The sequence below is a fragment of the Podarcis pityusensis genome, assembly GCF_964106645.2.
Source record: "Podarcis pityusensis genome assembly, chromosome: 6".
Lineage (NCBI taxonomy): Eukaryota > Metazoa > Chordata > Lepidosauria > Squamata > Lacertidae > Podarcis > Podarcis pityusensis.
The window spans coordinates 7,110,612-7,138,518 of record NC_138030.1 but is presented as its reverse complement, the minus strand read 5'-3'; the positions used below and the strand labels follow the sequence as shown (position 1 = coordinate 7,138,518).

At 47.6% G+C, this 27,907-nt stretch overlaps 1 protein-coding gene across 4 annotated transcripts in view; it reads right to left on the bottom strand.

The window, feature by feature from the left end:
• The window catches only part of LOC308479948 (peroxidasin homolog), a 73,632-nt gene that overhangs the window by 43,021 nt on the left and 2,704 nt on the right, over nt 1–27,907 (bottom strand). Inside the window, exons 2-4 of one of the 4 annotated variants that reach the window (XM_081010999.1) lie at nt 26,591–26,693; nt 11,212–11,283; nt 2,234–2,305 (exon numbers count right to left, since the gene is read on the bottom strand). In XM_081010999.1, the coding sequence (XP_080867125.1) occupies nt 2,234–2,305; nt 11,212–11,283; nt 26,591–26,643 (197 nt within the window). In that variant the 5' untranslated portion in view covers nt 26,644–26,693. Of the gene's footprint in view, nt 1–2,233; nt 2,306–4,614; nt 4,816–11,211; nt 11,284–26,590; nt 26,930–27,907 lie in introns of those variants that run through there. The other 3 variants (XM_081010998.1, XM_081010997.1, XM_081011000.1) reach the window with 3 other exon arrangements.

Here is a 27,907-nt window from a genome sequence, read left to right as displayed (position 1 = left end):
GGAGGAGCCGAGACACGAACCCGGTTCCCCAGATTACGAGTCTACCGCTCTTAACCACAACACCACACTGGCTCTCAGTGGATAGCTCAGTCGGTGAGAGCATGGTGCTGATGATGGCAAGGTTGCAGTTTCAATCCCTGCATGGGTCAGCAGCCTATTCCTGCATTCCAGGGGGTTGGACTTAGATGACCCCCCCTTCCAATTCTACAATTCTTTGATTCCATCCTTAGAAATTTATCTGCCACCATAGTGTCTGAACCTCCCCGTCATGGTTTAGGAGGCACTAGGCAGCCTTCCTCAAACCTGGTTCCTTCCAGATATTTTGATCTTACAGTGGTGCTGGCTCTACAAAGACCTGAGGAACGAGATCATCACCAAACTCGTACTAGCCATCCCAGGGCGCTCAGCCACTGCCACAATGTCCTTTCTTTTATCAGATCAAAATGAGCAGATAACAGCAAAGGCTGCTAGGTTCATAGCAGGGGCAATCAGAATAAGGGCCACTAACTGACTGCTGCTTCAGGACTTTAAATTGTGCTTTTATATCAAATTTCCTTTTCTGTGTATACTGTAATGTTTTACTGTTGCTATGGCCATTGGCTAATGCGAATAAAGTTTTATCTCTCTCTCTTAGTAGTGCTGGCTTGGGGCTCAAGGCAGCAGTAAGGTGAAGGTAAAGGGACCCCTGACCATTAGGTCCAGTCGTGGCCGACTCTGGGGTTGCGGCGCTCATCTCGCTTTACTGGCCGAGGCAGCCGGCGTACAGCTTCCGGGTCATGTGGCCAGCATGACTAAGCCGCTTCTGGCGAACCAGAGCAGTGCACGGAAACGCCGTTTACCTTCCCGCCGGAGCGGTACCTATTTATCTACTTGCACTTTGACGTGCTTTCGAACTGCTAGGTAGGCAGGAGCTGGGACCGAGCAACTCAAGCTCACCCCGTCGCGGGGATTCGAACTGCTGACCTTCTGATCGGCAAGTCCTAGGCTCTGTGGTTTAACCCACAGCGCCACCCGCATCCCTTCAAGGCAGCAGTCGTCCACAACAATCTGGCGGGCATCAGATGGGCGAAGGCGTCACTAGAATGCCCAGGTCTTTGCGGGCCGTGTTTTCAGCGCTTGGCGACAATAAAGTCCCCACTACCCGACACACGTGAATATTTCGCTGGAAGAGGAGGATGAGCAAAAGGCCAGCTGCCGTTGCAATTTCCCACCATGCCCTGCTGTGCCGTGATGTCACTCCAGGGTGCAATTGCAACGAAGACCACCTGGTGCTCATTTAACGAAGGAGCCCTGGAGGAGGGGAGGCCCAGGGCAATGGTGCCAAAAGAGCTGGGCAGGACCCCTTGGCAGCTAAACGAGGATGTCGGCTGCTGACGCCAGTCCTGCTGAGAAGGGGAGTGGAGGTTATGTGCATAGCTAATCCTTTTCCTGCCCGAGATTTTTCAAAAAATAAAAATCAGACACACTTCAAGCTGCTTTTCCGTCCCCTCGAGGGGAAAAAGAGATGGGTATGAAGTTTGGCAAAGTGAACACAAAAACCCAGGGCAGATCTCAGAGCAACTATCATTGGCGACTGAACTGCGTGTGAGAAAGAAAAAAAGGCAGGCAGTGAACGATCCAAACCTCTTTTCTGGCTTAGCAACATGAAAAAGCCAGTTTATCTAATTGTGTTCTGCTGATCAATTACTTAATTCATTGAATAATTAAATTTATATTCAGGCTTTCCTTCCAAAGGAGCCCAGAGCAGAGAAACGTTGTACAACAATGCAAGTCAGAACAACATAAAAACATGACTAAATCATTTTAAAGTAATTTAAAATATCTTGAAACGTATAAAACCTAAAAACCAGCAAAAAGATCTAATGGGTAAAATGGTTGCATACCCTCACAGCTAATAATTGTCGTGGTTGCCAGTTGCAGGAATTTTCAGCCACCAAATGCCTGGGTGAACAGGAATGTTTACAAGCTCCTTCTGAAAGCTAATAAGGAGGGAGGGTATTCCACAACCTGGGAGCCACCACCAAGAAGGCCCTGTCTAATGGTATATGAATAATTAAGAAAAAATATGCACCTGCAATTTATTTTCCTGCTCAATATTTACTATGCACATGTGTGTAGCAGGATGTAGATACGATAAAGTAACTGTCATCTGACAAGTATCAGGAGTGTTTCACTTTCCCGCTACTAATGTTCAGAGGCTGTTGTCACAACGGGCCTCCTTACAGACACTTACAGGTATTTCAAGCTGTCAAGTCCTTCGAAGGATCTTCGTGCAATTTGCTTTATCAGGTTGTTGTTCAAAAGCCTGTGAGAAAATAAGGGAAAGGAAGGCACACATTAATGCATTACTTTGAAGGCGGCAGGCTGCGGTCTCAGTATTACGACTGTAGACACTCCAAGCGTCCCTGTTTTCCAGGGATGTCCCTGCTTTAAAGAAGTCATCCCGGATTTCTGATTTGATCCCAGAATGTCCCACATTTCCTTAGGACGTCCTTATTTTCACTGAATAAATGTTGGAGGGTATGGAGATATATCCTAGGTTTGCCATATTTCAAAAAGTAAAAACCAGCACACACTAGGCTTGCACCCTAGGGTGTAAAAATGGCGTCAGGGGGCAATTTTCCCATAAAAAGAACTCAACAGTTTTGGTGGGTTTCTACAAAAATGCCAAAAAAATTGACTTGCCTAAGATTCAGGACAATTCAGCCCGGACGTCAGTTCTGCCTTTGAAATCCTGATAATGTCTGGGAAAATCCAGACATATGGCAGCCCTAAGTTATCCGACTCCCGAGTCATCTGAAGGGAATCCTGTACAGGGTAGGGTTTTTTTTTAAATGTTTAATGTTTTGTTATGTTTTTTCATATATGTTGGAAGCTGCCCAGAGTGGCTGGGGCAACCCATTAAGATGTGTGGGGTATGAAAAGCAAAGTTATCATTATGGAATGGGACGTCCTTATTTTCATTGGAGAAATGTTGGAGGGTATGAGATTGGTGAGGCCATGAGAGGGGGCCTTCTCAGAGGCTGCTCCAAGACTGTGGAACTCCCTTCCACAAGAGGACAGCCCAGCTCCTTCTCTGTTTTCCTTTTGCTAGGAGACAATTTTTTTTTTAATCTTGACTGGCCTTTGGCCAATAGCTGGCTGTTGTGACAGCGTCTTCTTAGGCTGGGTCTTAGGCTTTTGTGTGTGTGTGTGCTTTTAAGTGTTCTCACCAAGGTTTTCAATACAGTTTCTTATTTAATTGTTTTCTAATATTTATGCTCATTGTGTGTTTTTGTTTGAGGTTGAATCCTGACAAGACAGAAGTACTGTTCTTGGGGGACAAGAGGCGGGCTGGTGTGGAGGACTCCCTGGTTCTGAATGGGGTAACTGTGCCCCTGAAGGACCAGGTGCGCAACCTGGGAGTCATTTTGGACTCACAGCTGTCCATGGAACCACAGGTCAATTCTTTGTCCAGGGCAGCTGTCTACCAGCTCCACCTGGTACGCAGGCTGAGACCCTACCTGCCCGTGGATTATCTCGCCAGAGTGGTGCATGCTCTGGTTAGCTTCCACTTGGACTACTGCAGTGCGCTGTACGTGGGGCTACCTTTGAAGGTGACCCAGAAACTGCAACTAATCCAGAATGCGGTAGCTAGAATGGTGACTGGGAGTGGCCACCAAGACCATAAAACACCAGTCTTGAAAGACCTAAATTGGCTCCCAGTACGTTTCCGAGCACAATTCAAAGTGTTGGTGTTGACCTTTAAAGCCCTACATGGCCTCGGTCCAGTATACCTGAAGGAGCGTCTCCACCCCAATCGTTCTGCCTAGACACTGAGGTCCAGTGCTGAGGGCCTTCTGGCGGTTCCCTCGCTGTGAGAAGCAAAGCTACAGGGAACCAGGCAGAGGGGCTTCTCGGTGTTGGCACCCGCCCTGTGGAACGCCCTCCCAGCAGATGTCAAAGAGATAAAAAACTACCTGACATTTAGAAGACATCTGAAGGCAGCCCTGTTCTGGGAAGTTTTTAATGTGTGACATTTTGATGTATTTTTAATCTTTGTTGGAAGCTGCCCAGAGTGGCTGGGGAAACCCAGCCAGATGGGTGGGGTACAAATAATATATTATTATTATTATTATTATTATTATTATTATGTTTGCACCTGGCTTAATTTATGTTGCGAGCCACCTCAGGTCCTGCACTGGGAGGAAGGCAGGATACAAATGACATTAAATAAATAAAGGATAAATTTGGATTGAACTTAAACCCTCACCGCCAGAGCACCATGACCCTGTTCTGGATCAGGGCGCTATGTACTGCATTTTTGCAAAAGATCCACTGAAGAATGACTGGACCAGGCCAAATCCTGCCACCTCATGTAGCCAGGCCCTTAAATTAATGTGCTTGTTTTGCATCCTGCCAAAGGGGGGCAGGCGGGGAGGGAGGGAGAGAAATGTCTTATCTGCTTCAGAATTCTCCTGTGGTGCCATTTGGAATTTGTCTGCCTCTCTAACTGGGTCAGAGCTGGAAGACCGGCAAGCTCCGCAGTCCAAAGGAAGGCAAATTGAGCTCCGCAGGCAAGGTCAGGAGGACGGATACAATAGGATCCTGTCCACGGTCTGGACTCTTGTTTACCTTTCAGCACTGTTTTCGCCATCGTTGTCATAACATTCCTTTCCAGCCCCGAAACACATGAGAAAACCCTTGCGGTTGTGGATTCCAAGCTAATCTTTTTGGCATTGCACTTCTCTCTTCGGCAAACGAAAAGTTTGCTGTGGAACAGGAAGGTTCTCTACCATTCCAGAGGAGACCTCTGCTGTGGCTCACCTAGGCTGGTTCTTCCATTATGATGATGATGATGATGACCATCATCATCATCTGCCCATCTGATTGGGTTGCCCCAGCCACTCTGGGTGGCTTCCAACACATAAAAAAACATAACAGAACATCAAACATCAAAAACTTCATAATACAGGGCTGCCTTCAGATGTCTTCTAAAAGCCAGATAGTTGTTTATTTCTTTGACATCTGGTGGGAGGGCGTTCCATAGGTCAGGCACCACCACCGAGAAGGCCCTCTGCCTGGTTCCCTGTAACTTGGCTTCTCGCAGCAAGGGAACCGCCAGAAGGCCCTTGACGCTGGACCTCAGTGTCCAGGCTGAATGATGGGGTTGGAGACGCTCCTTCAGGTATAGTGGACTGAGGCCGTTTAGGGCTTTCAAGGTCAGCACCAACACCAGCAGTGTAGCGTGGGTTGTCAGCACCCGGGGCAAGGCAAGTAATTTGCGCCCCCTAACCCGGGGCAAGGCAAGTAATTTGCACCCCCTAACCCCTAACCTGCCGCCGCTGCCAGCTTCTTCTTGCTGCTGCCTGGTCTGGTCTGGTGTGGTTCTCTCCCGCGCTCAGCGCTGCGCTGGGCGGCCGCTGCACTGTCCCTCCCCCAGATAGTCCCTCGCTCTCTCTCCGCACCGCACGCCTGGCACCCACCCCCTCCACAGTGGGCGGCGACCCAGCGGCTCGGATCGGATTCGCACAGCCAGCACTGCAGTGAGAGAGAGTGAGTGAGCCAGGTAGGGGCAGAGAGCTGCGAGTGCGAGCACGCCCCCCCCCAGATGTTGCGCCCGGTGTGGGTGGCCCCTCCTGCACCCCCCATGCTACGCCACTGACCAACACTTTGAATTGTGCTCGGAAACGTACTGGGAGCCAATGTAGGTCTTTCAGGACAGGTGTTACGTGGTCTTGGCAGCCGCTCCCAGTCACCAGTCTAGCTGCCGTATTCTGGATTAGTTGTTGAAATATACTTGGAGTCGAGAGTGGATTTCATGCTCTTTATTCAGCTCATAGTGGTGAGGAGGAATGGAAGTTCCCCCAGAATGTCTGCTTTATATACATTATTTACACAATAGGCCCCATGTGATTGGATAATTCCAGGATTCTCCTGTAGGCCAATCAGGTTGCGGATTCACTTCCACCTGGAGCTAGATTGGGTGCCTCCTGTGAACCAATCATACTGCTGCACTCTGAATCCTATTGTTCTAGGACCAATCAGACTGCTGCACTCTGAATCCTATTGTTCTAGGACCAATCAGACTGATGCATTTTGGATCCTATTCAACTCAGTACATAACAGTTGTAGTTTCCGGGTCACCTTCAAAGGTGCGCATTGCAGCGGGAGATAACTAGAGCATGCACCACTCTGGCGAGACAGGGCAAACCTTAATCAGAGTTAAGCATGTTGGTTCTATGGGGCTGGATCTATGCCACACAAGCAGCTTCCTGTGGGAACTGCAGCCTGAATCAAGTTCATTCCTGTCCCATTGACTCACAGTAAAACTCAAAGGGGTAGGAATCTGACCGACTGCCCTGATGCCTTACTATCGTGATCTCCACCATTGTGTGGCGTTCCAGTTCTTCGCTTGGAGTGGAGGCATCATTCCGGGGTTGCCATGGCAACCGCAAACAAAGCAGGCCGGTTAAGCCAAATGGGACCAGCCAGTATTTTAGATTACATGCAATTAGGCTGTGGCAAGAAACAATTAGCCATCTGTTCCCTCATGGAGGATTTAATATCCAGGGGAAATTGCTCTCCTCCAGCAACGTCCCTCCGCATTTGTGTTGTGGCACTGGGCAAGAGTAGAGGGTGATAACATTCTTGGCTCTCCCACTATGAGTCTTCTTGGCCAGAGATCCCTTGATCCAACCCTTTTTAAAAAGAAATTACCCAGACTTTTAAATCATCCTCACCCAGTTCGAAACAGATCATTGGCAACTGACTGGTTTTTTTGTTTTCTTTTTAAGGAAATGGGTTTTAACAGTGCTGTGCTGTTTTCATCATCCCTATTTTTTTTTTTTAATATTGTTTTAATTTTATTATAGGGTTGTTGTTTTTTTAAAAAAGAATCTTTTATATGTTTTTTTGGGGGGGGTATTTTATCTGCGTCATTTTAATTTGTGCAAGTCCGGAGTGGAATCTGGACACATAAAAAAAACATGCTGTGAAAATGCTTTTTTAAGAAGCATTTTGAAAAATATATTGAATTTGCCACAAGCTCACCATCACCATCTAGTGTCACATTTATATAATGCACTTAAAACATATTTGCAGCTGTTTAGCTGAGTCGCCAAATCTGGGTAAAATGTGGGGTAAGAATGATGATGATGATGATAAATGCCCCCTAGCCAGGTGGGGCTTTACATCTTCCATCCGTGAAACAAGAATTACCAACTATTGAAGAATGGCAGATGAAGATGATGGAACTTGCCAAACTGACCGGGAGACTCTGAGACCAGAGAGAAGAGACGGTGGAAGAAGACTGGAAGAAGTTTAAGGAATATTTGAAAAAAATATGTTAAAATTTAAATCTTAGAATAGCTTTGGAAGTGGATATAGGCTGTAGGGTTAGAAGTAGAAGATAGTGTATTTTAAAATAGTATTATTTATAAGTGATAAAATGTGAAATTATTTTAAGGTAAAGGTAAAGAGACCCCTGACCATTAGGTTCAGTCGTGACCGACTCTGGGGTTGTGGCGCTCATCTTGCTTTATTGGCTGAGGGAGCTGGCGTACAGCTTCCGGGTCATGTGGCCAGCATGACTCAGCCGCTTCTGGCAAACCAGAGCAGTGCATGGAAACGCCGTTTACCTTCCCACCAGAGCGGTACCTATTTATCTACTTGCACTTTGATGTGCTTTCAAACTGCTAGGTTGGCAGGAGCAGGGACCGAGCAACAGGAGCTCACCCCGTCGCGGGGATTCGAACCACCGACCTTCTGATTGGCAAGTCCTAGGCTCTGTGGTTTAACCCACAGCGCCACCCGCGTCCCTCGAAGTTATTTTAAGTGTGATTAAAAAAAAGATGGTTAGAAATTATGATATATGTAAACTGCTAAAGATGAAGTAAAATGAAAATCAGATTGGTGGGACTTGGGGAAGCCCACATAACAATGTTTAGAAAAATAAGGCCATGACAAGAATTTGTTTGTATTGTTTGTTTTTCTGTTTGTGTTCTTTATTCGCGTTATAAAATGAATATTTTTTTTGAAAAATAAAAACATCTTCCATCCGCTGGGATGGAAGGCAGAGAGGCAGGCAGATTCCTGCATTGCAGGGGGTTGGGGTTCCTTCCAACTATATGATTCTATTATTCTAACCAGATCAAATCAGGCCTTGTGCTGTCACACAACGGAAGCAGAGATGACACAAAATCCAGTGGATCCCTGCCCGCTCCGTTGCAAAGCCCTATTGTTTTTAGTACTGTGTTGAACCAATTTTCCTTTTGCGTTACTGACAATAGGATTATTTCCTATCGTTCCTAATACATTTTTTTTATTAAAAATGTTATATTTATTGTTGTTCATTTAATAGGCTGTGAGCCACCATGGGCCCAATTCTGTGGAGAACTGACATACAAATAAATTGATTGTGACAACGAACCCTCTAACCACTGCGGCACCTAACCACTCTTCAATTTATTTTATTTTATTTAAAGGAATTTATGAATTGCTTACTACAGTATTTCAAAAATCTCTAAGAGGTGTACAGTCCAAAAAGCAAGCGATATATCATGAACGCGAAAGCATAACCAAAAATCAATGAAAGAGCAATGTGGAACTGAGAAATTTCAAGCGTGTAAAATAAATAACTATACGACTTTTAGAAGGCAGCTCTGTATAGGGATGTTTTTTGGTGTTCAATGTTTTATTACACTTTTATATATGTTGAAAGCCGCGCAAAGCGGCTGGGGCAACCCAGTCAGATGGGCGGGGTACAAATCATAAAATTACTATTATTGTTACTAAAACATTCCAAGATGGCACTTGAAACTACACGTTTTTCCATTGAAAGAATCAACCCTTTCTAAAAAAGCTGCTGTTTAAAGGATCAGGGTATTTAATTGACTACAGCAGGCACGTCCAACTGCCCAGAGACTGATCTACTCCCACTATAAATAAACTGGCAGTATACCCATTGGATGAGGGACACGGGTGGCGCTGTGGGTTAAAACACAGAGCCTAGGACTTGCCGATCAGAAGGTCGGCAGTTTGAATCCCCGTGACGGGGTGAGCTCCCGTTGCTCGGTCCCTGCTCCTGCCAACCTAGCAGTTCGAAAGCACGTCAAAGTGCGAGTAGATAAATAGGTACCGCTCCGGCGGGAAGGTAAACGGCGTTTCCGTGCGCTGCTCTGGTTCACCAGAAGCAGCAAGTCATGCTGGCCACATGACCTGGAAGCTGTATGCCGGCTCCTTCGGCCAATAAAGCGAGATGAGCACTGCAACCCCAGAGTCGGCCACGACCGGACCTAATGGTCAGGGGTCCCTTTACCTTTTTATACCCATTGGATATACCAAAGTTGTTGACCTTTTTTGGGGTGGAAGAGCCACAGTTCTTGAGCTTTTTTGGGGAGGGATCAATCAGGATTCCATGATGACAATGATCGACCACAGGCACCCTGCGATCGACTGGTAGATCGTGATCAACCGGTTGGACATGCCTGGACTACAGTTTGCACCCCTCCTAGCAATTCAACTACTTTTGCTCAACCTCAAAAGGAGCAGACACAGGTAGCAGGTCTCCCTTGAGAGAGCTGCTGCTGAAAGGGAGCTAAGGGAGAATAATAATAATAATAATAACAACAATAATAATTTATTATTTATACCCCCGCCCATCTGGCTGAGTTTCCCCAGCCACTCTGGGCAGCTCCCAATCAAGTGTTAAAAACAGCATTAAATATTAAAAACTTCCCTAAACAGGGCTGCCTTCAGATGTCTTTTGAAGATAAGATAGCTGCTTATTTCCTTGACATCTGCTGGGAGGGCATTCCACAGGGTGGGCGCCACTACCGAGAAGGCCCTCTGCCTGGTTCCTGTAACCTCACTTCTCACAATGAGGAACCACCAGAAGGCCCTCGGCGCTGGACCTCAGTGTCCGGGCTGAATGATGGGGGTGGAGATGCTCCTTCAGGTATACTGGGCCAAGGCCATTTAGGGCTTTAAAGGTCAACACCAACATTTTGAATTGTGCTCGGAAACGTACTGGGAGCCAATGCAGGTCTTTCAAGACCGGTGTTATGTGGTCCTGGTGGCCACTCCCAGTCACCAGTCTAGCTGCTGCATTCTGGATTAATTGCAGTTTCCAAGTCACCTTCAAAGGTAGCTCCACATAGAGTGCATTGCAGTAGTCCAAGTGGGAGATAACTAGAGCATGCACCACTCTGGTGAGACAGTCTGCGGGCAGGTAGGGTCTCAGCCTGCGTACCAGATGGAGGTGGCAGACAGCCGCCCTAGACACAGAATTGAGCTGCGCCTCCATGGACAGCTGTGAATCCAAAATGACTCCCAGGCTGCGCACCTGGTCCTTCAGGGGCACAGTTACCCCATTCAGGACCAGGGAGTCCCCAACCCCCGCCCACCCCCTGTCCCCCCAAAACAGTACTTCTGTCTCGTCAGGATTCAGCCTCAATCTGTTATCCACTATCCATCCTCCAACTGCCTCCAGGCACTCACACAGGATTGCGTTTTTAAACCGTCAGCCCCTCCAAACTTTCTTGCATTCTGCAGTGAGGACCATCAGCCCATAGCAGCCTGCTTGCAGCACCACTGCCAGAAACTGCAGCCACCCAGTAATAACATCTGGGTTGGGGCATTTTGACTGGAGCCAGAAAAAGTGCCGGGGTGATTGCCAAAGGATCGGTGCCAAAGGGCGATGGCCCTTTGGGGTGGTCCTTTGGGAAGAGAGCAAGGACTGAGCCAGCGAGCCGAAGCGTGGTTGTAGCTGGAGGGTTCTGCTGCGACAGACCCATATGTAGGATTATACCAAGTGCTAATTCATTCCCCGCCTCCTAATTGAACGCAGCATGGAAGTCGCTCGAAGCAAACTCATCCCGGGCGCCTGCAGATGTGCTGTTATCCTGAAAGGACCTCGGCTCGCCAAGAGTGCTCCGAGGATCCAGCAATTTCTGGAGCCAAGCACCTCAGCTGTTTAAAATCTGAGATCCGACACAAACTCGAACCTGTCCAAAAACAACGGAGCAGGTGATACTGCTTACGGAGGCCAGAGCCAAAAATAAAGTTGGCTTGAAAGCCGCCCAGCATACCGTTGCTGAACTTCGCCTCTGTGTGCGCGAGCCAGCGGGGTTATTTCTGTCAGATTTGGATCGGACGGCCCACAGAGCAAAGCTAAGCTGCGCCTCTGGGTTTTGGATTCCCATTTTAGGTACAAGAAGATTGAGCACTTACAGGGTGTTGAGGTTCTTCAGATTCCTGAAGGCTCCAGGCTGGATGGCTTTGATGCGGTTGAAGCGCAAATCCCTGGAAAGCAAAGGAGACTCTCTCAATCCATCAGTCACATGTGGGCTCTAAGAGTGCAGGAGGTGGCGGACATCAGGTCCACACATGAAATCTAAATGCATCTCCAAAATACTCTCTGCAGAAAGCCTGGTACAGGTGTTCCACACACCCCTTACGTGCGACCGACTTGTGCACGGCACTGGGAAATAAATAATTCAATCCAAAGCTGGAAATCCAAAACTGGAGAGTCCTTGTGGCTCATGAGGAGACCCTCCCCGGAACCCAAAGAAGATGTCAGTGAGGGCAGACGAAGCTCCGAAAAGACTGGAGGCCCAGCGGGGCTTTGCTTAGGCCATGGGTAGGCAAACTAAGGCCTGGGGGCTGGATCTGGCCCAATTGCCTTCTAAATCTGGCCCTCAGACAGTCTGGGAATCAGTGTGTTTTTACATGAGTAGAATGTGTGCTTTTATTTAAAATGCATCTCTGGGTTATTTGTGAGGCATAGGAATTCTTTCATCCCCCCCCCCCCCCAAAAAAAATATATAGTCCAGCTCCCCACAAGGTCTGAGGGACAGTGGACCGGCCCCCTGCTGAAAAAGTTTGCTGACGCCTAATTTAGGCTGCTCAGCCTCCCCGCTTAACAGCTGGCACAGGAGGTAGCGCAGAAGCAGCAGCCACTTCCCCTTAGGTCCTCCAGCCTCCTGAAAAAGCTTCAGATCTAGCTGTGGATATTTTTGAATACAATATTTTTGCTACAGATTGAAGAGTGGGTGCCAGAGAGGGCGTTTAAAGGGTGTTTAGCGGGTGCTCCCCATTTTACGCGATTTCAATTATGCAGAAGCAAAGTCAAACAGAGCCAGGTATTCTCTTGCTCTGAGCTTCCCCTAAAACAGGCATGGCCAAACTTGGCCCGCTAGCTGTTTGGGGACTACAACTCCCCTCATCCCTAGCTAACAGGACCAGTGGTCAGGGATGATGGGAATTGTAGTCCCAAAACTACTGGAGGGCAAAGTTTGGCCACCACTGCCCTAGAAGCTTATTCACACCTTATTCTTGGTGTTGTATGGCCTTCTGCTGAGAAAGGCAACAGGGCCCTGGCTTGCACCAGCTCTAGCCATTCTAGAATCATAGAACCCCAAAGCTGGAAGGGACCCACGGGTCATCTAGTCCAACCCCCTGCAATACAGGAATCTCAGCTAAAGCATCCATGACAGGTGGCCACCCACCCTCTGCTTAAAAATCCATTCCACTTTAGAAGAGCTCTTACTGTCAGAATGGGACGCAGGTGGCGCTGTGGGTTAAACCACAGAGCCTAGGACTTGCCAATCAGAAGGTCGGTGGTTTGAATCCCCGTGACAGGGTGAGCTCCGGTTGCTCAGTCCCTGCTCCTGCCAACCTAGCAGTTTGAAAGCACGTCAAAGTGCAAGTAGATAAATAGGTACCGCTCTGGCGGGAAGGTAAACGGCGTTTCCGTGCGCTGCTCTGGTTCGCCAGAAGCGGCTTAGTCATGCTGGCCACATGACCCAGAAGCTATACGTCGGCTCCCTCGGCCAATAAAGCGAGATGAGTGCCGCAACCCCAGAGTCGGTCACAACTGGACCCAATGGTCAGGGGTTCCATTACCTTTATCTTTACTGTCAGAAAGGTTTTTCCAAACGTTTAGTTGGAATCTCCTTTCTTGTAACTTGAGGCCCTTGGTTTGAGTCCTACCCTCCAGAGCAGGGGAAAACAAGCTTGTCCCCTCTTCCATGTGACAGCCCTTAAGTGGCGATGATCTACTGCCCTGCACAGCCCATGGGAGCAGGGATGGTGAACCTGTGACCATTATCCTTTACTGCTGGCCATGCTTTTTGGGCGGCTGATGTGAATTGGAGTCCAAAACATCTGGAGGTCTCCAGGCTGCAGCAGAGCAGTGTAATTTTGTTTGTATGTGTGGAGGCCTCCTTTCCTGAACTTCTTGACAAAATGTGTAGGGTTTTTCAGTGACACTGAAAGCTAAAAATGCACAACAGTTGCTGAGCAGCGTGATAATGCCCTTTCACAAGTGATGGTTAAACCACATCAAATCACAGAATTATATTCATGCAGGAATCTAGAGAATCGACCTTTGATTTCACCCCGAAGACTCCAAAGGTCTAATTTCCAGATTATCCAGGTATAACGTCTACAGTGGAGGTGAAGCAAACCTCCAAACCGTTTTCCTGGTTTTTCATACGGCCTCCGGGTTTCTCATACTGCAGTGATCAATGCTAATTGATTTATTGCTAATCACCGATCTGGATCTTATTGCTATATCGCTAGGTATTGCTGCTGCTTTATTGTTCTGCAAACCACCCTGGTAGTTAATTGAAAAGAAAGGCAGTTGCAGAAATGATTTTAATAAAAAATAAATATGATGGAAGGGCTGACGCCATGCTGTTTTTACCATAATTAACTATATGCTTTTAATAGATGGGAGAGATTTAATTCTGTCAGTGTTTTTTAATGGTTGTTTTTTCCCCCTCCTCTGTTCTTATTTTTATCTGTAACCCGCCTTGAATCCCTGTATGGGAAAAAGGAGGGGTGTAAATTTATTTTTTTATTTATTTCCCCTGACAGGGACTCAAGGTAATAGTAAAAATAATTGGAGGCAGGGAAAGGGAGGATTTATAGAGAAACATAGAAGAGTGAGAAGCCTGGGTTGCTGCATTCAATTGTTCACCATGGTGAGGACAATCTGTCTAACCGGATTCAAAAATACACTCTCACACCCTGCTCACACACAAAAACAAATTCTCACTACAGCCACACCCAGCCTCTCTTACAACCAAGGAAATACAAGTATTCACTTTCCTAATTGTTTCAATTCATAAACCAAGAAATTATATATTGACCACTAGGAACGAAACATATGTTGCAGATATTTTCCCACATTTATTATGCTATTTTTGTGCTATACAAATGACATGGGGAAACTTATTTGTATAACATTATTCATGTTTATGAAACCCAGTTCAAACAAACAAACAAACAAACAAACAAACAAACAAACAAACAAACAAACACACTCTGCACATGCTCAAGTGTGCTGCTCACATGGTGGTTGAGAAACCCCAACCACGATTGCCTGCATTATGGGACCGCAGGAAACATGGATACAAAGAGGTGCAATAAAATCCATAGCAAAGAAAGGAAAATATCGACACACTCCGTTCTCGGAAGCGTTAGGAGGGTGCACCGAAAACCGTGCACCTCAAATAGAAATAAAGGCATATTTTCTTTTTTTAGACACATAAACGCAGCCCTGCCGAAGCAAGGCCTCAAAAAATTAGTTGAAAACTCATAAATGTTCCTCCCCACGGAAATCTTTAGTAAAAGGCGAAAGATTTATACGATCTGAGGTGAAACCAGAGTATGCTTTCTACAAGCCGACGAGCCCCATCACTGCGCGGGCGCCTGCCACTAAGGTTACGGTGATCCTGTATTTTCTCTTTTCCCCGCCCCGAGAAACACTTTTTATAGGTGAAAAAGGAAAAAAAAAGATTGCTCCAATGTTTCTCCTGCGGTAGTAGAAGCCGTTAGCGTTAACGACGAAAACCACGGAGGGAAAACCGGCTCCCTTGCGCGCAATGCATCATGGTTCCAACGAATGCTAATGAGGGCTTCCCGGCTCTCGGCCCCGCCCGCGCAAAGCGGGTATTGAGCAACCATAGAGATAAGAAAGTATAGATACACGCACATAAACTTACACATAGGGAAATGCTGATTTTTCTCTTGACAGCGGCTTGTTAAATGTGCGTGGCCAGGATTTTAGGGGAGGCTGGCCTTTGTTACGGGGGGGGGGCAGAACCTCAGCTATGTATTTTTATTTATTTTTATTGATTGGGGGGGCAGTGGACCTGTTGTACGCCCTAGGACAGTGGTGGCCAAACCTGGCCCTCCAGCTGTTTTAGGACTACAACTCCCATCATCCCTAGCTAACAGGACCAGTGATCAGGCATGATGGGAATTGTAGTCCCAAAACAGCTGGAGGGCCAAGTTTGGCCACCACTGCCCTAGGGGCAATTTCCCCATGCTAGAACCTTCCAGATATTCTGTACTATCAACCCCCACCGCTCAACTTTCCTGGAAAGGGGCAGGAGAAAGTGGAAGAAAGTTTACAGTCCTTAGGTCACATCTGCCCTGATTTGTAAAGAACTCATATATATCTTTAACAGTCACTACCCACAAAGACGCGGGTGGTGCTGTGGGTTAAACCACAGAGCCTAGGACTTGCCGATCAGAAGGTCGGTGGTTCAAATCCCCGCGACGGGGTGAGCTCCCATTGCTCGGTCCCTGCTCCTGCCAACCTAGCAGTTCGAAAGCATGAAGTGCAAGTAGATAAATAGGTACCACTCCAGCGGGAAGGTAAACGGCATTTCCGTGTGCTGCTCTGGTTCGCCAGAAGCGGCTTAGTCATGCTGGCTACATGACCCAGAAGCTGTACGCCGGCTCCCTCGGCCAGTAGAGGGAGATGAGCGCTGCAACCCCAGAGTCATCTGCGACTGGACCTAACGGTCAGGGGTCCCTTTACCTTTACCCACAAAGAATCCTGTGAACTGTAGTTTGTTAAGGATGCTGGGAATTGTAGCTACCGGTATATCTGTTATGTATTGAAGTTCTCACCCTGGCCACCAGGATTATCATGTATATAGTTTTCACTCAGGTCCACATCAGTTACTTTAGGCGGGAAACCCTGGGTTGTTGTTGCTACAATGTTGACAGCCGGCTGCCTATAAAAGCAGGCCGGCTGAGCTGTTTGCTGTTCAGTTCTGTTCCAGCTTACAAATAAAGAGCTGCTTTGGAGAAATCGCTGCGTCGGCTGCTATGTCTTCCCACTATTTAACAATATCATTGTTTAATATTGTTGGCACCCGTCTACCTCAAGAGACAATGGAATAGTGCACCATGGGAGGTGGGCAAAGACAAAACATTGGAGGGTTACAGCACCCTTTAACAAACTACAGTTCCCAGCATTCTTTAGGGGAAGCCGTACCTGTTTAAAGTGGTATACAAGAGCACTTTAAACTTATTGTTGGGGCTGGGATGTGACCTTAGGCATCACAGCAAAAGTCCTGGATATCTGGAATTGACCCCTCTCTGCTCTGTGTTCAGGTTGCAGTATCTCCGCTCTCTTCCAGGTGACAGATTTATTGAGCCTTCACTCTGCCTTGTTGGCACAAAGTTTGCCGGGATGCTAGGCAACACTGGTTTTTCCAGTGTGCGTTTCCCCTGTCGCTTTTCGTTCTGCCAAAAGTCTGAGTGCACTTCGCAGATCGTTGCTCTTTCCAGGTGGGACCCAAATCAAAGTTGATCTGGTGTTCCGATGCACCTAAAACCTGCCTTTTTTGTAGTAGAAAACTGAAGGGGGGCATGCACCACAATGTGCGGGATAACGAAGGCAGCCAGTGTGGTGTAGTGGTTAGAGTGTGTTGACGGAGAAATCTGAGGGCTCCCTTGGATAAAAAACAAGGACACCAGCCAGGAATACCAGAGCAAAACAGCAGCCAGTAGGCTTGGTCTTTATTGAAGACTGTCGTGACAGGACTCCCACCTGCCACCAGGTGGAACAAGATGGAAGCCCTGAACAAAAGGAGACCCCAACTTTTATTAGCTACTAATCCCCATGTTACACCCCTAGAACTACATCACAACTACATCATTGACACATCACAAAAAGGAGGGGTTGAGGGAGGAGTTGTGGTGGTAACCTGAGTGTCTTCTCACCTGGCCGATTCCACCTTTCCCCCTCCCCATGAGTACTTTCCAGAGGACAAAGGGGAGTTTGCAGTTTCCTGTCCCCAGAGGGAAGAGCTGATCACTGCCCTTTGTTCCAACCCGTTCTGAATCCACTCGCATATGCAGGTTCTTTGTGAGTGTGATGGTCTCCTGTCTAGGACCATCAAGGTTGGCATGCCAACTGGGTAGGGCTCCTGCGGATGTGTTGGTACGCTCAAGGGATTATGGCTGCCCTGTATCAAACCTTCCCCCTTTGATAGTACTTCCTTCATAGAGCAAAATAAAAGTGGAACGGTACAGATCCGATGTACGGGTGATTTTCTATGAATTTATAACAGAAGCATCGCATATGTCGTGTGTGTGTGTGCCAAGTTTGTACAAACTGAATGATGGGGGTGGGTGGGTTCCTGCAACAAGTGTCAGACCTTGGAGATTGGGGTTCGAATCCCCATTCAGCCATCAAGCTCACTGGGTGGCCTCGGGCCACTTACTCACTCTCAGCCTAACCCACCTCACAGGGTGGTGTTGTTGTGAGGATAATATGGGGAGGAAGAGAAGCACCGTATTTTTCGCTCTATAGGACGCACCATTTCCCCTCCAAAAATGAAGGGGAAATGTGTGTGCATCCTATAAAGCGAAAAATACGGTATATATGCTACCTTGAGCTCCTGGGATGAAAGGGGAATATAAATGTAATGAAAATAAAAATAAGAACAAAAACAAAAATGAATAAACAATTTTTTCCATGCACATTGTCTAACCTCCCTGCAATCAAATCAGAATTTATATGCCCACTGAATACTTGTGTTTGCCTCCTGGCAAAAAATTGTGCAAAACGGGCCATGCTCAATTAACAGGTAGTCTGGAAATAACTTGAGTGGTGTGTTTTTGGAAGCAGGCTTGCTTTTTGCAAGAGTGCCAAATCCTCTTTAATCGCACAAGCTTAATTCACCGGTATGCGAGTGAATCCCACCTGCGAATCAGCAACAGTCTGGACTTAGTTTTACTGCAGTCATTGCAACCCTGAACTTCTTGCAGACTGGCGCGGCCAAAACTGAAGGCAAATAAATGAATAATGAGAGAAACTTCCTAAGTAATGTTAAGTGAATTCCCATCTCCACATTCTCCCCCCGCATCGCACACACACATACCTTGTCTTTATTTTTATCTGGTTAGTTTAATGCACAGGTTGAACAGCAGGAGAGGAACCTGATTTTAATTAGAAGGTTTAGCGGAGCCAAAGAAGGGGCCAGAATACAGGAGGTGGCTGTGTGCCAGCGTCAGGCTCTCGAACTCCACAAATGAATTATTTCTAAGTAAAACATTTTCTGTACTTTGTGGTAACAGCAAGGCCAAAAAAAAGGAGGATGTATTTAAATGGAAGAGACCTTTGGATGTAGAATGAGCCAAGGGAGAGTGATAGGTGATTATGGGCAGGAGACATCCTATTGCAGGTTCAGTTCCCTATCTGTAAAATGGGAATTATTATTATTATTATTATTATCATTACTCTGCCCACCTGGGTTTCCCTATTCCCTAGGGACTAGTAAGGATCTGCCTAGCACAGTGTTGTGGACTACAAATACTATCATCCCTGAACACTGACCACACTGACGGGGGCTCATGGGAGTTATAGTCCAAAATACCTGGGGAGTGCCAGGTTGTCAAAGGCTGGTGTACATCATTTTGAGGGCCTTAATGGAAATTCGGGATGTGCATAAAAGGTAAAGGTAAAGGGACTCTGGGGTTGCGGCGCTTATCTCGCTTTACTGGACGAGGGAGCCGGTATACAGCTTCCGGGTCATGTGGCCAGCATGACTAAGCCACTTCTGGCGAACCAGAGAAGCGCACGACAACGCCGTTTACCTTCCCGCTGGAGTGCTACCTATTTATCTACTTGCACTTTGACGTGCTTTCGAACTGCTAGGTTGGCAGGAGCTGGGACCGAGCAACGGGAGTTCACCCCGTCACGGGGATCCGAACCGCCGGCCTTCTGATCGGCAAGTCCTAGGCTCTGTGGTTTAGACCACAGCGTCACCCGCGTCCCTCTGTGAGCCAGTACACAGATACATTTATCAGTGAATTGTCACATTTGGTATCGTGCAGCAAAGGCCCTTTGAATAGGCAGGAAGAAACGGTGATGAAGTGTTTTGTGGGGACAAATCGCAAAAGTCACAAAAGTGATTGTGCTGGTTTTGGTAGTAGGCTGCATGTGCATGATACCTGCTGGAGGGGCAACCCCCCCCCCCAACCTATACATAAATTCCTGCAACACCCGCAAGCAGAATTTGAACAAAAGAGCCCTCTCTAATCCTGTGGTTTCCAGCAACTGGTGTTCAGAATCACTGCAGCCTCCAATCGTGGAGGCAGAACAAAGCCATCGAGAGCCCTCTACTCCTCCTCCATGAATTTATCCAATCTTTTAAAGCCATGCAGGTTGGTAGCCGTCACAGCTTCCTGTGGCAGTGAGTTTCATGGTTTATCTTTCCTGAATCTTCTTTCATCTGCCCTGAATCTTCCAACATTCAGCTTCAATGAATGTCTGGGGGGGGGGGGAGAATTTTTCTATATGCAAGTACAGCTGCTAGAATAGTGATTGCTGCTAGGTGGAAGTCACAAACTATACTTACAAAGGAGGAATGGATTTGTAAATTAAATGAATATTTAATTTTGGCAAAGTTAACTGCTATACAGTCATACCTCGGGTTGAATGTGCTTTGGGATGAACACGTTCGAGTTACGCTCCGTGGCAACCCGGAAATAACGAAGTGCATTACTTCCGGGTTTTGCCGCTTGCGCATGCGCAGATGCTCAAAATGATGTCACGCGCATGCGCAGAAGCGCCGAAATGTGACCCACGCACGCGCAGATGCGCGGACACTGGTTACGTTTGCTTCTAGATGCGAACAGGGCTTCGGAACGGATCCCGTTCGCATCTAGAGGTACCACTGTAATAAGAAATCCGTCGAATCAAAAATTTAAAAAAGGAGTGGAAATGTTTTGATGAATATATGGCAAAATATTGCTCAAAAAATAAAAAATAAAAAAGATACGCTAATATGCCTATATTAAAATGTGAAGTACTGGATGGAAGAAAAATTTGTAAGGAAAGATAATAAGAATATATAGATGAGTTGAGAAGACTGTGGAATGCAAAGATTACTGTAAATTGTGTAATGTGGAGGAAATTGAGTGGGGGCGGAGGGAAGTGGGAGGAAGGAGAAAATAATAATATGATGGACTGAGGAAATATAAATGGAAATGTATGGGGGGATGGGGAGGAAATGGTGTTGGCTTTGGTGCATCTGTATTGTAAGGTAATATGTGAAAACCAATTATATATATATATATATATATATATATATATGTGTGTGTGTGTGTGTGTGTGTGTGTGTGTGTGTGTGTTGGGACATAATATAAATACATAAAATAAACTGACACACACAGAACTAAAAAAAATAAAAAAAAATAAAAATGAATGTCCATGGGTTTTAGCGCTATGAGGGAAGGAGAATCTCTTTTCCTCTTCTCAATTTTTCCATGCCTGGGCTAATTTCTACATCTCACCAGCATAGGATCTATGAGTTGCCACCACCTTTCCAGCCGGATATTCCTCTCTTTTCCATATATCCTTAAACCTGGACTTTAAACCCCCCCCCAAAAAAAACACCACCCAAATGTGACACTACGAGACAAATGGCCGAAGACCTACTTGGTTCGAAAGTTACTGCCTGCACAAACGGTCCACAGCTGTTGCTTTTCTGCAAGCTGTTGGCTCCGTCCTGCCAGATGACATCTGGGCTGCTGTTGCTCCGGAGGAACAGGCCGCAGCCAACACATATCCATCACATACTTTCAGCGCTGACCTCTCTGTCCATTTGCCCTTTCTGTTTTGGGATGAAGCGGGATTTCTCATTAAGCGGGTTGCTGGCTTCAGTCTGCAATGGGAGGCAGGACCTCTGCATGTTCCAGCTGCAAGGGGCAGGACATGCGTGGAAGCCAGAATAATATGCGGCCGCAGAATCGAGGATCCTGACCCGGCTTTGCATACAAACTGCTTCTCCAAGGAAGACGTTTAAAAATTGGCAGCAGCAGGGGTATGTGTGTGTGTTATGAGAGCAGGGGACAGTGGTGTTCAGACTTTTTCTGATCAGGGATTGCTTCCCACATTGACTTTTCTGGCAAGGCACTCCCCCAGGCATCAGCCACAGAATGGTTGTGTGGTGTAAAGGAGTCTGGGAGATATTTGAGGAGTCACACAAGTCTGTTGGACCACGCTGTAACGTTCTGTGTGAACGGAGGCTGTAGATCAGGACAGCTGTGCGCTGGTGGGTATCTGGATGATTCACAGTTGATCAGCGTACAGTGGTACCTCAGGTTACATACGCTTCAGGTTACATACACTTCAGGTTACAGACTCTGCTAACCCAGAAATAGTACCTCGGGTTAAGAACTTTGCTTCAGGATGAGAACAGAAATCGTGCTCCGGCGGCGCGGTGGCAGCGGGAGGCCCCATTAGCTAAAGTGGTGCTTCAGGTTAAGAACTCTTTCAGGTTAAGAACGGACCTCCGGAACGAATTAAATACTTAACCTGAGGTACCACTGTACATTTAAAGCACCCCTCCAGAAAAAAAGAACCCTGGGAATTGTAGTTAGTTAAGGGCGCTGGGAATTCTAGCTCTGTAAGGGGCGAACTAGAGTTCCCAAGATTCTTCGGGGGGGGGGATGTGCTCTAAATATATATAGTACATATGCAGGCTCAGTCCTGTAACAACAACAGGCTTTTCTCCTGCTCCTTAGTCAGGCGCTGAGCACGTGCGAATTGTAGTACAGTAGTACCTCAGGGTACATACGCTTCAGGTTACATACGCTTCAGGTTACAGACACCGCTAACCCAGAAATAGTACCTTGGGTTAAGAACTTTGCTTCAGGATGAGGACAGAAATCGTGCTCTGGTGGCGCGGCAGCAGCAGGAGGCCCCATTAGCTAAAGTGGTGCTTCAGGTTAAGAACAGTTTCAGGTTAAGAATGGACCTCCAGAACGAATTAAGTTCTTAACCCGAGGTATCACTGTAACTTACATGTGTTTGTACCATTTTGCAGTATTTGTACTGGTTTGCAGGTCATTCCAGTGTTTGACTCATGAAGGTGCTGTTGATAATAAGCTCCGCCCCATGCTGACTAAAGTGGGAGGGGATTGCAGGCGCGGGGGACCTAATCCGGACTGGGATCCTGGCGTGGGGTAAAAAGGTAAAGGTAAAGGGACCCCTGACCATTAGGTCCAGTCGCGGACGACTCTGGGGTTGCGGCGCTCATCTCGCTTTATTGGCTGAGGGAGCCGGCGTACAGCTTGCGGGTCGTGTGGCCAGCATGACTAAGCCGCTTCTGGCAAACCAGAGCAGCGCACGGAAACGCCGTTAACCTTCCCACTGGAGCAGTACCTATTTATCTACTTGCACTTTGACATGCTTTCGAACTGCTAGGTTGGCAGGAGCAGGGACTGAGCAACGGGAGCTCACCCCGTCGCGGGGATTCGAACTGCCGACCTCCTGATCGGCAAGCCCTAGGCTCTGTGGTTTGATAATAAGCTCCACCCCATGCTGACTAAAGCGGGAGGGGGTTGCAGGTGCAGGGGTCCTAATCCAGACTGGGACCTAATCCTGGCATGGGGTTAGAGGGGCTTTAACCATTTCCTCCACGGCTGTTGCATCTCAATCTCGCTTGCTCTCCCTCCTGCACCCGCAGTTTTAATTGCCAAAAAAGGGACCCATAGGAGATGTTCTGCAAAGCAAACCTATTGGTTCCAGGAAACACCTTCTCAATTATCCCTCCCTCCCTATTGAGAAACTTCTGGTCAGCTTTTAAGGAACTTCAGGGTTCCTGGAACAAAAATGTACACAATCCAAGTTACAGCAGTCCATTGGAGAACTGATGAAGAAATGTCACTCATGCTAAGCCACTGTCTGTAATGGCTAATTGATATCTGACTTTTTAATATAGTTTTTATTGCACGGTTTTACTGCTGTAGGGACGAGGGTGGCACTGTGGGTTAAACCACAGAGCCTAGGACTAGCTGATCAGAAGGTTGGCAGTTCGAATTCCCATGACAGGGTGAGCTCCTGTTGCTCGGTCCCTGCTCCTGCCAACCTAGCAGTTTGAAAGCATGTAAAAGTGCAAGTAGATAAATAGGTACCACTCTGGCAAGGAAGGTAAAGGGTGTTTCTGTGCACTGCTCTGGTTCGCCAGAAGTGGCTTAGACATGCTGGCCACATGACCCGGAAGCTGTACGCCGGCTCCCTCGGCCAATAAAGCAAGATAAGCATCGCAACCCCAGAGTCGGTCACAACTGGACCTAATGGTTGGGGTCCCTTTACTTTTACTTTACTGCTGTAAACGACTTTGGCATTGTTGTTTTTAATGACACAGCAGTATATAAAGAAATAAAGTAATGATTTGAAGAGGAATATGATGCATCTCACTACAGTGGGGTCCACATGCCAAGTGAAAAATGGTTTATTTGGGTAAACGTTTTGAGGTTTTTCTCTTCTTTTTTTTACAATCAATCGGTGTCTTCATTGTATGAAATAAATAACTAAGCGTACCTGCTCAGTCTGCTGCCCAGGTGCTTCAGAATGATGGGCAACTACAAGGCCTTCTTGGGGTGCTTTATCTTTTAAATTAGACCTGGTCTGGACAGCACTTTGTAAATAAATGATAATAATGAGAGCCAGTGTGGCATAATGGTTAGAGTGTTGGACTAGGGCCCAGGAGACCAGGGTTCAAATCCACACTCGGCCATGAGGCTCACTGGGTGACCTTAGGCTACTCACCATCTCTTAACCTAACCAACATCACAGGGTTGTTGCGTGGGTGAAATGGGGAGAACCGTATACACCCCCCTTGAGAAGATAAAGGTGGTATATAAATGAAACAAACAAATGGAAATCTTCAAACAGAGGACTTACCCCTGACAGCCTTTTGTAGAAGGTAAAGGTAAAGGGACCCCTGACCATTAGGTCCAGTCGTGGCCGACTCTGGGGTTGTTGCAGTGCTCATCTCGCTTTTTTGGCCGAGGGAGCCGGCGTACAGCTTCCAGGTCATGTAGCCAGCATGACTAAGCCGCTTCTGGCGAACCAGAGCAGCGCACGGAAACACCGTTTACCTTTCCGCCGGAGTGGTACCTATTTATCTACTTGCACTTTGACGTGCTTTCAAACTGCTAGGTTGGCAGGAGCAGGGACCGAGCAACGGGAGCTCACCCCGTTGTGGGGATTCAAACCGCCGACCTTCTGATCGGCAAGCCCTAGGCTTGTGGTTTAACCCACAGCGCCACCTGCGTCCCTACGACAGCCTTTTGTAAACAGTGTTTAATGCTGATTTGATAGATCAGCAAAACCTGCGGTAGGCATTGGGGTCAAGTTTGCCTCCCCTCCTATTCAGGGCTGTTGCTTCTCCCAACTTACAGCAGGGCTGTAGCTCAGTGGTAGGGCATCTGACCTGCATGCAGAACGTCCCAAGTTCAGTCCCCGGCGTCTCCAGACAGAGCTGGAAAAAAATCCCTGCCAGAAAATTCTAGGGAGCTGCTGCCAGCCCGTGTAGACAGTACCAAGCTAGATTGACCAATAGGCTGAGACTGCATAAGGCAGTTTCCTATGTTTAAAGAGGGGGCTGAGATGCTACACGAACCTTGAACCGAAAAATGCAAAACAAGAAACTCCACAGTCACATCTATGCCAGGAGCATGTGGAAGAGCACTTGGTAGCTTGAAACGTGCGCTTTACAGCTAATGTTTCTGAAAAAGGGCTGGCAGACACCCTGGATGTGGCTTGCCCATTTGGCTTCCTTGCTACTATACTATGGACCTTTTTGTTCATTTAGCTGAAAACAAGTGTACCTATTTTCCTTCTGTCAGATGTTGGTTGGCAATAGAAACACACTCCCCCCTACCCTGTGCTTTCATCCTGGGAGTTTGAGACTCAGACCCAGACTTGCTAAGGCAACTTCCTTCCTCTCCAGCCGTGTCAGTTTCACCCATTGCTCCCCTCTCCCAGCCACTTTGCATGGACTTCCTCAGCTACACACACACACACACACACACACACACACACACACACACGTACATCACACCCAATCCAGTGGACGTTTGGGAATTTTGCAGATTTACACACAGGTACCCCTGTATATTTCTGCTGAAGTTGGTTCAATGAGGACTGTGTTCATTCGCTCTGTCTGCACCCCACCCTCCGAACGTTAAGCTGCGGCTTAAAGATAAAGGAAACTGGAACATTGAAAGTGCAAAGAAGTTTAGAAAGCACATGTGTTTGCTTTTAGAAATGCAAGAGTGGCGTATGTTGAACGAATGAACACACACACACACACACACACACACACACACACACAGCGGAGTTTTCCACTTTCCGCAGGAAGGATAGGCTATTCTGACGATAGGATTTTACCCAACCCCAGCCCGGCGGCATCAAAACTTTGGGCACAATCTTCCCAGAAGTTCTTTACAAGGAGATGCATTTAAATGAGTGGGAGATGCACAAGGGCATCTGTCACAGAATTGTAGAGTTGGAATGGCCCCAAAGGATCATCTAAGCCCAACATCCAGCAATGAAGGAATCACAGCTGTGTCGTTTTCACGTGAAAATGTCTACCTTTGACTCACGCAAACGCAGACAAACACACAAACACACTCCAAGGAACAAGGCAGAGGAAGGACTCCCCCAGCTGACATCTCATTTCAGGTTGCTTAGACGAGGCCACCTGCTTGGGGCCCCCACTTTAAAATCCCCACATTTGAAAGCAGATGAGCAAGGGACTGTGACCAGGACATGGAATAAGCACTTGGAAGGAAATAGATGCTCTGAACAAATGAATCCCAAGCCACCTTTCAAGTCACATAAAGATCCACTTCCACGCTAAAAGTGCATGCTATTTTATAACATCCTTCAAACATCTCCTCCTTTCTGCAAATCCTTTGCTTAACTACCCCCACCCTGGGGTCTGCATCCCCACCAACCGCAGCAAAACCTAAACATGGTGAGTGCATTTCTGCACATTCTTCCCTTGTTAAGCTCTGGCTTTCCTCCTTTCCATGTGAAACGGCGGACTGTAAACTCCTTGGAGACAGAGACCTTTTCTTTTCCTGCTTCTTCTCTCAAGTGCTTGGTGCATGAACGGTGCCGTAGGAATAATATTGCTTTTGCTCATTCCCCATGTTTGCAGAATTCTTTTCTGCAAAGCAACTTCCAGTGCTTTGTAACCAGTAACACACAAACACACACACAACCTTGGGGAACTTATAATTTCCAATAGTTTCTCCAGAAATGTAAATGTCTTTGGTGCCACAACAACTCCCCAAGGTAGGTCCACTCTCCCATGTAGAGGCAAGGAGCTGCAACCACGAGACCGTAATTTGCCCAAGGCCACACCGCGGGTCTGTGGCAGAGGTGGAACTTGACCCTCCCACCTTCCGGATCCCAAACCCGGCTCTAGCGGCACTCCGCTAAACTGGTGCACACAGTTTAACACCCAGAGGAGACTCCCCAAAGGAAAGTGGTACTTACAGGACATTGGTCTGTGGTGGGACTTCAGGGATGGTTTCCAGCATCAAATGCATGCATCTGACTGTGGTCCTGAAGCATAAGCACCGGCTGGGGCAGGAGCTGGCTGAGACAGGTAAGAGAAGCACCAGGTAGATGCTGGGGAGGAGGCCTGCGGCTCTGCCCAGCATGGTGTTTGCAGGGATGTTAAGTTCCCCAGATTCTGAGCTGCAAAGAAGCAGACCGAAATCTCCCAGCCTTGAGGGACGGGGAGGAGGAGAAGGGGGGGGGGGAGGAAGGAGGAGGTGGGGACACACACGGACATATGTTTCCAATTAAGTTAAGGCAGTCTGACAGGCCAACTCCCACCCTCCCAGCTTACGATGCACATACAACATCCGAAAACCAAACTGCGACCCCAGTTGGGCTCTGCTCTCCACAGCAGATTCCTCATTAATTCTGCCTTGGCTCCCAGCCTGATTAGCAGGAACTCTTCGTTTTCCCTGGGTGGCGGGGTGTGTGTGTGTGTGTCTCAGGACCCAAAGATCAGCAAGCGGGGGGGGGGGGGGAGGGATGGGACAGAGAAGCCTGCTTTGCAGAGGGAGCTTGGAGACCCAGTCGTTGTTTCTAAAGAGATGCAATTGTGGAAGGGCAAAGGCACCATCACTCTTGGAGCACAGATGTAGCAGACTCTAGAGACACTGCTAATGGCTGGTGTACTCTTTCACCAGAGCATCACCAACAAGCACTTTCCACAAGGGCTTGCTGCAGGTGCACCAAACTGCTATGACATGGGGGGCATACCTGTCTCTAGGCAAACCGCCCTGATCTTGGAGGCTAAGCAGGGTCCAGACAGGTTAGTACTTGGAGGGGAGACCTCCTGGGAGTGCCGGGTGCTGTAGGCATGGTGAGGAACCTCTGGTCCTCCAGATGTTGTTTGAAGCCACCTCCCATAAGCCCCAACCAGCACAACCAATGGTCAGGGTTGATGGGAACACCAGACCAGCAGCATCTAGACTGCCATGGGTTTCTTAAACTTGGGCTAGGAGTTCATTATGCCCAACCACTGAAACCGCTGTGTTCAGTCTGATAAGCAGCGATGAACTTTGAAAACTCTAGAGCAGCCTTTCTCAACCTGTGGGTCCCCAGATGTTGTTGAACTACAACTCCCATCACCCCTAGCTAGTAAGGCCAGAGCTCAGGGATGATGGGAGTTGTAGTCCAACAACATCTGGGGACTGACAGGTTGAGAACCGCTGCTCTAGAGCAATCAAGACTAGGAAACTCTGGTTCATGGGCCAATCTTGGTCCACTAGGGACTTCAATTTGGATCTTGGGGCC